We start from the raw sequence: 12,436 nt of genomic DNA, 5'->3' as shown, positions 1-12,436 counted from the left end.
ATGACAGAGAAAACACTTTAATTGAAATCAGTTAGATCAGTTGAGTTGATAAATTGAAAAGAAATTTGTTTAAAAGCTTTTTAATTTTTAAATGTGTAAACAGGTCTAAAACATCCTGATTGCCTAAAAAAATAACTTTATATCATTGTTTTGTCTGATTCTACAAATATCCATTTAAAGTTTCACACCTTCACTCAATTGTAGCTTGATACAAACAACATCTTTGTTTTGTCTATAATTTAACGTCACGAACAAAACCTTTTGAGTTTTGATCTGCGTTAAACTGTAGCATTTATAAGTAGAGCCTACTCGCACTAGTAATTTATTATTTATTAATCTATTGTTTGTCAGTTTATTATTTAATATGCTGTTTGTTTCACTACTAGAAGTACACGTGTACAGAGAGAACTTAGAAGTACACGAGTACAGAGAGAACTGAGAAGTACAGGTGTACAGAGAGAACTTAGAAGCATTCATTTTTAAGTAGAATCTGAACTATTAAGCCAATAAATCTTTTTCAGATAAGTTGTCAAGTCTTTGTTTGGCTGAAGTAAGTTTTGCATTTAAAAAGACAACTCCTCACATCTTTATTGAAAAGCTATCATTATTCTATCGGTCCATATTTGTTGGAAGTAGCAGAATTAGTCAAGATGTACTTATGTAGTGACATCACAACTTTGGCTGTAAAAGTATGTATCTTGGTTATAGTATTCTTTTGGGATTCTGACTGCTTCATATCATCAGTGCAAAGAAATGGGCTAGAAAACAAATAGAGAAAAGCTCAAACTATACCTACATATAAACTATGATAGACTAAGAACTTCATGCTAGGCTGATATCTCTATGCTAGGCTTATAACTTTATGTTTGCTATTAACTTCATGCTTATCTAAAATTTCTATGCTCGACCACAACTTTTATACCAGGCTAACAGCTCTATGTTAAGCTCACAAATTTATGCTAGACAAAAAGCTCTATGCTTGTCTGATAGCTCTATGCTTGTCTAATAGCTCTATGCTTGTCTGATTGCTCTATACTTCAACTCTTGACTGTTTTCTGCTAAGTAAAAAACTTAAATTTAAGCTGAAGCAATAGATATGTCTATAATCGCTGGCTGATAGCTCTATGCTTGGCTGATAGTTTTATGCTTGGCTAATGACATTTTGCTTGCTTGGCAACTCTATACTAAGTTAAAAGTTAAAGGCTATAACTTGCAACAAAATTCACCTTACAGTTATTTGGTATCAAAAGATTCACCATGTCTTACTCTGTTGTGTTGTAAGTGCCAAATATGTAGAAATGTGATTACAAGCTCTTAAAAGCTCAAAAACAAAAAGCCGCCGTAGATTGGAATCTCTTTATTTCGATGACGTAGCCACGAAATTTGGTTATCGCCTTGTCACGTTGTTCCCACGGGAATTGAAAGGCCAATACAAAGCTCAATATAAAACTTATCGTAGTACTAGTTTATGACAAACACTTCGGGTTTTACTGAAGACCCCGTATCAAATATAGATGCTCGCTACTTAACACTTTTGTTTCGGCATTATCTAATCATCGAGTCGTAATCTGATCATGTGACCTAATACTTCGCAAATAATTTTTGCAGTACGTTTCGATTATCACAGGTGACCAACAGGCTCGTCATGATTTCCAGACAATGATATGTACTCCTTCGAGGTAAGGTTAAAAAGTTAAATGAATTTTTACGGTAAGTTATAAGATATCGCTGCTAAAAGTGACAGCATTACAATGACGATAAAACAGACGCGTAAGAACAATAGACACGGTTTTATTGAATGCGGGAAGTATATTTGTGAAAATATTTCGACGAATAAGGTTGCATGAAAGTGTAAACAGAAACCATCTCTCACAAATGCGTCACATTTGAGCCGTTTTGGAAAGAGAATCCAAACTACAGCGGTCTCGCATGGCTGCAATTAACTGTTCGTTTTTGAGCTTTTAAAAGCTTGTAATGACATTTCCACATATTTGGCACCAACAACACAACAGAGTAAGACATGATGAATCTTATGATACCAAATAACTGTAATGTGAATTTTGTTGCAAGTCAACCTTTAATAACTAGAAAGAACTCATAGGCACCTGCTTTACAGTAAAGTTATCGGCTCATGTAAGCCCAAAGATAAGGAGAAACAACAACTCCAATATTTAATATACGCTTTTATTGGTATTATTTGTAATGATATCAAAGGCCTAAATAATCACTACAATATTTGGTTTACTAAGTAAACAATATTTACCGAAAGATTTTGTATGAAAAGGTTTACCCAAAAGCCATTGAGCACGTTTGTATCGCACTGAGTTGACTTAGCCACCCCGCTTGTCTGATTGCAATTCACAACCGCTTCATCCTTTCAGCTATAGACTCCATTTTCCAACGTCTCTATTCATAGCCTAGTAGAGCCTTTGTTTTGCTTCGCAACTGTAGGCATAACGTAAACAATCCAAGAACTCATTAACAAAGTAATTAACTTGAGTAAGACAGTTGGTAGATTCATGGAGAAGCAAAGAAGTGCCTAAGAGGTAAAGAGCATGAAGACTGAGTTTGCTTTTGGCTCTGCCATTAGACCAGCCAGTCCAGCATGGACTACCAGCAAGTGCATGTACTGGTAAGTGAAAATGATCAACTCTTCTTAGCGTACGTACTCAGTTTAGAAAAGGTCCATGAGAATAGTAAGTCATATTCACAATGTGTTATCATTTATTCCCACAGGCTTACAAAGTGTCTGTTACTTAACTCTTCAGTTATGGTAGTACCTCCTTACTTCTTAATCTATAAAAATTTCGTCTCAACTCTCGCTCCCTAAGCATCTATAAATTATAGAATAGTCGACATGACTCTGATTCTATAAGTTTCTTTAGACTAACAGCGCTTGTTTTTTTGGAGCTCCCATTGATGACTCAACAATTTTCAAGTAGTCCCCTTAGTAGGGCTCTTTCTTTGGCCCCGTAAAATTAGTCACTCGATCAGTAGTTGGCTCCATCTTTATTACATTCTTATATAAACATGAATTGTTTTTTAAGACTCGTTCACACTATATCGTCGTATCTCGACATTGATGCCACAATACTTCTGTGATCGTCGATGATAACAATGTTCACACTATCACAAACCCATCCGCGTTTGCATCAGCAAATACTCCGTGATGTACTGTTATCATTATTATTTTGATTTTTTCGTGAGGAAACCTTTTTTTTTTGTGTGCTGGAATTAAATACTAGTCCCGCAGCGACTATCATAAACAGAAATAAATAAATCAAGCTATAAGCAACAGTGAATTGCTATCGATGAGATGGTTCACATTGTACAGGCAAAAAATATGGGATAAGTTTGACAGTTGCAAACTTTCTCGACGTATGTCCGTATGTCTGATATCGATACCATCGGTTTACGGTTCACATAATTGATGATGAACGCCGAAGGAAAAGCGTATAAACGCCGTCATACGCTGCTAAAGGCAAGAAGGTTATGCCTTTAGCAGCATAACCTTTCATAAATGCTGTCCAGATGATTCTCTGTTCTGATTAGTTCACACAGATGTTTCTCTGTTATGATTGGTTCACACGAGCTTGAATCACCAACAAAACTTGAACAAAATGAAACACAAAGGTGCGTATTCACCGGGTCAGTTTATTGGAGTTGCTTTCCCGCCGGCCAAATCTGCTTGGGGTAAAACGAAAAACTTGTAACAATGGTTTCATACCAGTCGCCGACACAAGATCAGTGAAATACTGCACACTATGTTTGTCCAGTTTTGACGACTATCATTGACAGAGAATAGCATGGAATTGATTAATGGCATCTCGCAATTTTAATTGCATAAAGGTCACTACCATTGTATCTTTTAGCAAAACCTAATTGGGAAACAATAGAACCACTTTTTTACTTCAAGAACCAAAGTGGTCACCATTTTTCTTTCTCATGTAAGTAACTGTTGGTTCAGTCCTTCTATGGACCTCTTCGAGTACAGCTACTTCATGGAGCAATTATATATGTTGGTTCAGTCCTTCTACAGGTACTTCATGGAGCAATTATATATGTTGGTTCAGTCCTTCTACAGGTACTTCATGGAGCAATTATATATGTTGGTTCAGCCCTTCTACAGGTACTTCATGGAGCAATTATATATGTTGGTTCAGTCCTTCTACAGGTACTTCATGGAGCGATTATATATGTTGGTTCAGTCCTTCTACAGGTACTTCATGGAGCAATTATATATGTTGGTTCAGTCCTTCTACAGGTACTTCATGGAGCGATTATATATGTTGGTTCAGTCCATCTACAGGTACTTCATGGAGCAATTATATATGTTGGTTCAGTTCTTCTACAGCTACTTCATGGAGCAATTATATATGTTGGTTCCGTCCTTCTACAGGTACTTCATGGAGCAATTATATATGTTGGTTCAGTCCTTCTACAGGTACTTCATGGAGCAATTATATATGTTGGTTCAGTCCTTCTACAGGTACTTCATGGAGCAATGATATATGTTGGTTCAGTCTTTCTACAGGTACATCATGGAGCAATTATATATGTTGGTTCAGTCCTTCTACAGGTACTTCATGGAGCAATTATATATGTTGGTTCAGTCCTTCTACAGGTACTTCATGGAGCGATTATATATGTTGGTTCAGTCCTTCTGCAGGTACTTCATGGAGCAATTATATATGTTGGTTCAGTCCTTCTACAGGTACTTCATGGAGCAATTATATATGTTGGTTCAGCCCTTCTACAGGTACTTCATGGAGCAATTATATATGTTGGTTCAGTCCTTCTACAGGTACTTCATGGAGCAATTATATATGTTGGTTCAGTCCTTCTACAGGTACTTCATGGAGCAATTATATATGTTGGTTCAGTCCTTCTACAGGTACTTCATGGAGCAATTATATATGTTGGTTCAGTCCTTCTACAGGTACTTCATGGAGCGATTATATATGTTGGTTCAGTCCTTCTACAGGTACTTCATGGAGCAATTATATATGTTGGTTCAGTCCTTCTACAGGTACTTCATGGAGCGATTATATATGTTGGTTCAGTCCTTCTACAGGTACTTCATGGAGCAATTATATATGTTGGTTCAGTCCTTCTACAGGTACTTCATGGAGCAATTATATATGTTGGTTCAGTCCTTCTACAGGTACTTCATGGAGCAATTATATATGTTGGTTCAGTCCTTCTACAGGTACTTCATGGAGCAATTATATATGTTGGTTCAGTCCTTCTACAGGTACTTCATGGAGCAATTATATATGTTGGTTCCGTCCTTCTACAGGTACTTCATGGAGCGATTATATATGTTGGTTCAGTCCTTCTACAGGTACTTCATGGAGCAATTATATATGTTGGTTCAGTCCTTCTACAGGTACTTCATGGAGCAATTATATATGTTGGTTCAGTCCTTCTACAGGTACTTCATGGAGCAATTATATATGTTGGTTCAGCCCTTCTACAGGTACTTCATGGAGCAATTATATATGTTGGTTCAGTCCTTCTACAGGTACTTCATGGAGCAATTATATATGTTGGTTCAGCCCTTCTACAGGTACTTCATGGAGCAATTATATATGTTGGTTCAGTCCTTCTACAGGTACTTCATGGAGCGATTATATATGTTGGTTCAGTCCTTCTACAGGTACTTCATGGAGCAATTATATATGTTGGTTCAGCCCTTCTACAGGTACTTCATGGAGCAATTATATATGTTGGTTCAGTCCTTCTACAGGTACTTCATGGAGCAATTATATATGTTGGTTCCGTCCTTCTACAGGTACTTCATGGAGCAATTATATATGTTGGTTCAGTCCTTCTACAGGTACTTCATGGAGCAATTATATATGTTGGTTCAGTCCTTCTACAGGTACTTCATGGAGCAATTATATATGTTGGTTCAGCCCTTCTACAGGTACTTCATGGAGCAATTATATATGTTGGTTCCGTCCTTCTACAGGTACTTCATGGAGCAATTATATATGTTGGTTCAGCCCTTCTACAGGTACTTCATGGAGCAATTATATATGTTGGTTCAGTCCTTCTACAGGTACTTCATGGAGCAATTATATATGTTGGTTCAGTCCTTCTACAGGTACTTCATGGAGCAATTATATATGTTGGTTCAGTCCTTCTACAGGTACTTCATGGAGCGATTATATATGTTGGTTCAGCCCTTCTACAGGTACTTCATGGAGCGATTATATAGGTTTATCTATTCTAATAACTTTACCACTCACGTAGCTAATGAAAGTAACGCGGGAGCCAAGGCATTTTAATCGAGTAGGAACTGATGCTACTTGAAGCAAGCGTCAAATGACCTTGAACCCGGCTCTAAGCTTTTATCATTGGTAATAAACTAGCAGAGTTGGATGGCCTTGTATGACTTTTTATGCCCAGCATCTCTGGAATCAATTGTTTCTCTTTGAGAATCTACAGGTGTGTCTAGTTATCCATTAAGGTCATTTAGCACAACGACCTTGTGATAAGGAATAACTGAGTCATACGTGTAGATAGGTTAGGTTTGGTTCTATTGCTGAATATAAATTAATTATTATAATTCAATTACACATACCCTTACTTGTACCAATATATTATAATGTATCTTTACTAAAACCACCTACTGATACATATATAAAGTACAGTCACACTTTGAATTTGTGTGTGAACATGTAACTTCATATGTAACAATTCATGCATACATGGGTATACATACACGCATACATCCATATGTGTACTCACATACTTTTGTGAATACATACATATACTCAGGTACATACAAGAATGGTATGTAAAAATAGGTTTTTATTGTGTACAATTGTACATAAAAATATACATACACGCGCAAGCTCATAAATAGTCGCGTATGCGTATTGATATATGCATATTTACACAAATTTGTTCATATAGGCCTATTTCAATATATACATAAATAATATTAATATATGTATATATGTATACATATGATATATATATATATATATATATATATAATGTTGTCATGGCAGCGTGCATAATAAGTATGCTCACAATCATTCCTTGATACTGCAAGGTGGTCGAGTGGTGCAGGTACCAGTGTGGCTGGTTGCTAAGATGAATAACTGAGTTCCAATCCTTTGTGATGCATTATTTTATCCAAACACTCTAAGCATGGCTTCAGACAAATAGACAGACAGACAGATGGACAGATTGTCAGACAGATGGACAGACTTGGCTCTTATTATAGTAAAGATTATAGCAAAGATTAGCTATAAGAACTGTCACTATGGCAGACTAGCTGTTCCCAAAAATCCTTAAAATGCAATATATACGGGCTCGATGAAAGCGTGATTAACCAATAAGGCATAAGCATGCCAAACCAGTTCTGACAGGCTGACAACTAATTTCGATGTTACCAGCAGTATTTTTTGACACATTGGCGCCATCACTGATGTGATGTCATCGGCGTAATACACACCAATGACAACACATCACTGATGTGATGTCATCAGCGTAATACACACCAATGACAACACATCACTGATGTGATGTCATCGGCGTAATACACACCAATGACAACGTGTACATGTACCGTGCTACTTGTAACATGTAACACTCATGTAATATATCTTTATGGGTAGCAGCTGCCGACTAGCATAGCCTTACTTCTCAGTCTCTATACGAGAACGTATCGAGCACATTTGATAAGAGAAGCTTTATCTACAGAGTGACATTTAGTGATAGGTTTAAAAGGCTGCTTACGTCAACACTAGCAGAAGGCACAAGCTTTAAGTGCGGTTGTATGAACCAGGCTAGCATATATCGGTTGAGTGAGAGATCAGACTAGCATATATCGGTTGAGTGAGAGATCAGACTAGCATATATTGAGTGAGAGTATTTGGGTTTCTCAGGGATTAGGGACCTCTCAGGTTTCTTGGGTTAAGCATGTTGAGGACGAGTTGATGAGTGAATGTTTTGATGGTCTACTTTAAACAAGAGAGTGATAGTCCTTTAGTTTGACAATAAAATGTTTACAATTAAATACTTTACAATTGATTTCTGTAATTATATTTAAATGTTAGACAATTCTAAACCTGTACAACTTCTTTATTCTTACGAGTAAGAGAAAGTGACCCTCCGACAACCTGGAATAAGATTTTCAAGTCCAGCAAAATGATACGTTGAAAATGCGCACCAGATTTTATAACAAAGAAGAAAGCATAAGCAATGCATGAATATCACTACCCTAGGACACTTAGATTTCGTTAGTATTTAGTTTCGTGAGTGGCATACAGAGTAAAATTTTGCTGCAACTTAATTTCGTAGCTCTGATGAGTGCGAAAATATAGTGATATGAAAATAAATCCAGTGGAACAAACATAATTAGATTCCTCAGGTCCAGTTCACTGTTACGAAATTGTTTTCAATTTGGGACTAGTTTGTATTTGTAAACCGCAGGTAGAATTGTGTTGACGAGATCGATAATGCAATTTGATCGCTTGCTGCCATTTGTTTCTTGGACTATCAATGACATCAAGGTCCCTCCCGCCGTGACTGATGCGGTACCAATATGAGATCTCAAGTATTTATATCACGCGGTGGCCATGGCTCAGAGTTGTTATTGTTTTTGGTTGGTAATAAAATTCATCACTAAAATAATTATTATTCAATTTTATGACTTTCCCTACCAGACTTTCATTCTCATCAGTTACAAATTCAGTGAATAAACTAATATCATCATCTTCCTCATTTGTCTTGGCTTTTCCAAAAAAACCTCTTATCTTAATTTGCTTTGCCATGCTGCTCAGTCGGTGTATTAGCTATAATGAGTTTAGCAGAAATTGCCCAATGAGCCAACCACACACGAAAAATGTCTGCATTTATAATATGACGGTTTTATTGTGAATATCAATGACCAAAGCCATTTAATTTCGCGTTTTTGCTCGTTCGTTATGATAGTTTAGTTTCGCTCATGAAATTTTCGCGAGTAGATGACTGCGCGAAAACGCAAAAGTTAGATGACGCAAATACATAAGTGTCCTAGGGTAATCATTCTAAAGTTTAGACTTTTATAGAATTTAATATAACAGTAGTGTTATGCGTCGAGACAATCAGCTTGATATCACTGATAAAAGTTTTAAAGATTTTACAAAGGAGATGATTTCAACCTGGTAAATAATGTTCAATACTTAAACGTTCAACTACAGATGGAACCGAGGTTCCACTGTACTTGTATAATGAATTCTTTCAGTTTAAGCATGAGTCTGTTTGTGTTAAATCTTTGAAGCACTCTATGTGAAGAGAAACCAAAAAATGTTCAATGAGTTGTTTTGAGTCACACTAGCATTTCAGTGAAGGTGCGTTTACGCCCGCATGATTTGCTGGAGTTGTGTTTCCGCTGTGAGAGATGGAGTTGGAATGACTTTTAGACTGTTTATGATTTAAAATACATTTTCGCCAACTCAAACTCGGACTATACAAAGTGGGTCAGCTTTTTAGCCAATAAAATCGATGTTGATATTTATTCCATTTGCTTGTATTTTCAGCGCTATTAACATTGCAAAATATTATTTGTCAATTTGCCGTTGTACTCCATCAACGACAGCTGTCAAAAATGAAAAAACATAGTATGCAGTACGACACAAATCTTGTGTCAGTTACAGGGCAAAGGTTTATTACACCTATTTTTGTTTTACATCAAGCAGACGTTGTTGGCGTGAAAGCAACTCCTATACGTTATTCTGGTGTAAATGCGCCTAAGGCTCTTGAGATCTACCTGCATACAGTTGCAAAATTCTCTGAATCCAAGTTTTATAGTTAACACTACAAACGATTTGATAAAAGTTTTGATTGTCCTGACGTGTCATGACATGTCACGACATATTATATCATGTCATGACTTGACAGGTTTTAAAATGTCATGTCAAGACATGCCAAAACATGTTTTGACATGACATGTCCAGACATGATATGAGTTGTTATGGCCTGTAGAGTATCAAACAGGTTGATAGCATCAAGCGGTTTACTGTTGCTTACGTTAAAAAGGCATTTTGTCGAGTGAATAGTTGATATCTTGAAGTCAAATGAGAGATCTCTATGACTCGGTCAAACATGATTTATGTATCCATAAAAAGAGAGTTTAATCATAGCGACACAAAAAGTTTAATTAGTTTTTTGGTTGGAGCAAAACCTGCTGCCTTGTCTCACTTTTCTTTGCAAAACATTTTACAGAATGACTTCCTGGCCAATTTTGTACAAAATAAGCAAATGAAATTGGGGTATTTTTATTATTTTGCATGACGAGTTGATGTTTTCTGTGGTAATAAAGTAGCCTCATTACTTCTGCTACAGCTTTTGCTGATTGGTGATTGGAACCTCCATCATACAAATAAATAGATATAATTCTAGCATGAAAAAATCACCTTGTACCTTAAAACTGGAAAGACGAACACCAATTTTGTATTGATAGTTTGGTTCTTCTACCGCTAGCTCATTACCATTTGCTAAAGATAGTGAAATCCCATATTATCTTTTTTATGCGTTTAATGGTGTGACTGTCTTTTCATTTTTTGTTCCATGGCCAATGAGTAATGGAGTCAGGCTGCTTTCAATTTCACTAAGTTTGCAGAAGAGATGTAGGTATCAAAACTTTATAATTAACATAGGAAGCTACAGGTGGTCTCGTAATCTGGAGTGCTTGTTCGTGAACAACAGGTTGATCTTCAAGTGAAAAAGAGGCCAATGTTGATAACAGGAATTTTGGTAATTGCTCCCTCTTCCAATTCAAAGTGTATATTTGCCCTGATATGGCTGTTTAAAAAAATTGCTTGCCGACATCTCACCTAAGGGTTGATTTGGGGTTGTACGGTTAGCTTAGATCCTCGGATATCTATCTATTCATCGCTATGGCGACTGTTGACATTGGTAAAGTTCAAACAAGCCTTTATTGAACATTTACAATAGACACTTCAAATCTTAACAAACTAACCTAACCAGCTATTGAAGTTTCATCACATAAGTAAACTAAATACCAGGCATTGGCCGCAGCTCCATACACAATAGACTGAGAACTAAGTTGGCGATTAAGGCGCGACTGTCGCCTCGTCACATCTACCTACTCTGTTGCGTATTCAAACAAGCATAAATAATTACTTTGCTAAAAAATAGCAAACATTTCTTAGATGGATCGGTTTTAGCAAGTAACTGTGAGGAGGTAGAGAAGGTGATTACATTAGGATATCAAGTTATGCCTGCTGTCCAGCTGACCCCAAATGAGAAGGAGTTTTACAGGTGGGTGTTGGGCTGATAGGGTGACTCATATTTGTCTTAGACCTAACATTAGGGGGATATCAGATATAAGTCTGTTTATGTTAGTACTTAGGTTAGCGTTTACCATTAGCTGAAATAGTACTGCTAGCCTGTTGCCATGACACTATCCAAACAGTTAGAGCAGTTTGGGTTAGTTATACAGATTTATACAATGCTGCCAGTACTATCACTGGTTGGTCTCCTAACAAAAGTAACGGTATGATGATGCTGCCGATGGTGCTGCCAGTGGCTGATTCGGCAAAGCCTAGTTTCCATTCGATTGGGACACCCCGGTGATAACCTTCCGCAGCAAAACAATTGTGACGCCAGGCTCGGCGGTTTCTGTTCAAATAAGCTGCATAGCTAATGATCGCATAAAAATGTTTGCTCGCCATGACGTTTCGATAATGCTGACCTTCACTTGTACAGGGCAAGTCGGAAAGGTTTTGCCTGCGGCTCTTCGCAAAATTTGAACCAAACTCAACTCTTACGTTGACCACAACTATGAGCAGTACTCGGCGCGCAGGTTCAAATTCACTTCTGATAGCTTGCGGTGCTGTCGCTAGTACTTGCGGCGTATATGGGAACTGGTTTAACTCTAGCAGCACCTGCTAGTGAGGGTGATAGTTACACTGCAGGTGCTGCAGCTAGCAATCTTGTTAGTAAAGTGCCAGTGACCATGCTAGGAGTTTCTTTTAGTGGCTGCTGCCAGTAACACAGTTTGGCGGCATTCTCTAGTAGAGAAGTCCTTACTATCAGTATAGAAGCGCGTGTCAATTTGAAGCAAACAACACTTCTGTGGATACATACCCATAACTCATAGAAATTCTTATTTGCAGAGACTTCACTGATTTAATACAATTTTGGTATAGCCAACAAATAGTTACGCTTTTCAGCAGATATGTTTTTATTCAATCATTGGTTTTATAGGCTGATCATAACAATTGAGAATATATTTTAGCTAAATAACATCAATTATTAAAAGAATATGTATTGAGAATTGTTGTAGGTCAGGCTTGAATTATCTGTAGGTCAGGCTGTACGAACCTGCTACTAGTAACACATTTAATCTGGTACCACCTGTACATGAGTCAGGCCGACGGCGGTTAAACTTTCAACGCGAATACAAATGGGG

The 12,436-nt window shown here is 37.1% G+C and overlaps 1 protein-coding gene across 2 annotated transcripts in view; it reads left to right on the top strand.

The window, feature by feature from the left end:
• Nucleotides 1-2,510: 2,510 nt before the first annotated feature.
• Nucleotides 2,511-12,436, top strand: part of LOC137396873 (uncharacterized) — a 30,004-nt gene continuing 20,078 nt past the window's right edge. Inside the window, exon 1 of one of the 2 annotated variants that reach the window (XM_068083177.1) lies at nucleotides 2,511-2,632. In XM_068083177.1, coding sequence (XP_067939278.1) covers nucleotides 2,556-2,632 — 77 coding nt within the window. In that variant the 5' untranslated portion in view covers nucleotides 2,511-2,555. Of the gene's footprint in view, nucleotides 2,633-11,177; nucleotides 11,284-12,436 lie in introns of those variants that run through there. The other variant, XM_068083178.1, reaches the window with a different exon arrangement.

Source organism: Watersipora subatra, chromosome 5, assembly GCF_963576615.1.
Source record: "Watersipora subatra chromosome 5, tzWatSuba1.1, whole genome shotgun sequence".
In the NCBI taxonomy this organism is placed as follows: domain Eukaryota; kingdom Metazoa; phylum Bryozoa; class Gymnolaemata; order Cheilostomatida; family Watersiporidae; genus Watersipora; species Watersipora subatra.
The sequence above is the reverse complement of the archived record's forward strand: the minus strand, read 5'-3'. Positions and strand labels throughout refer to the sequence as shown.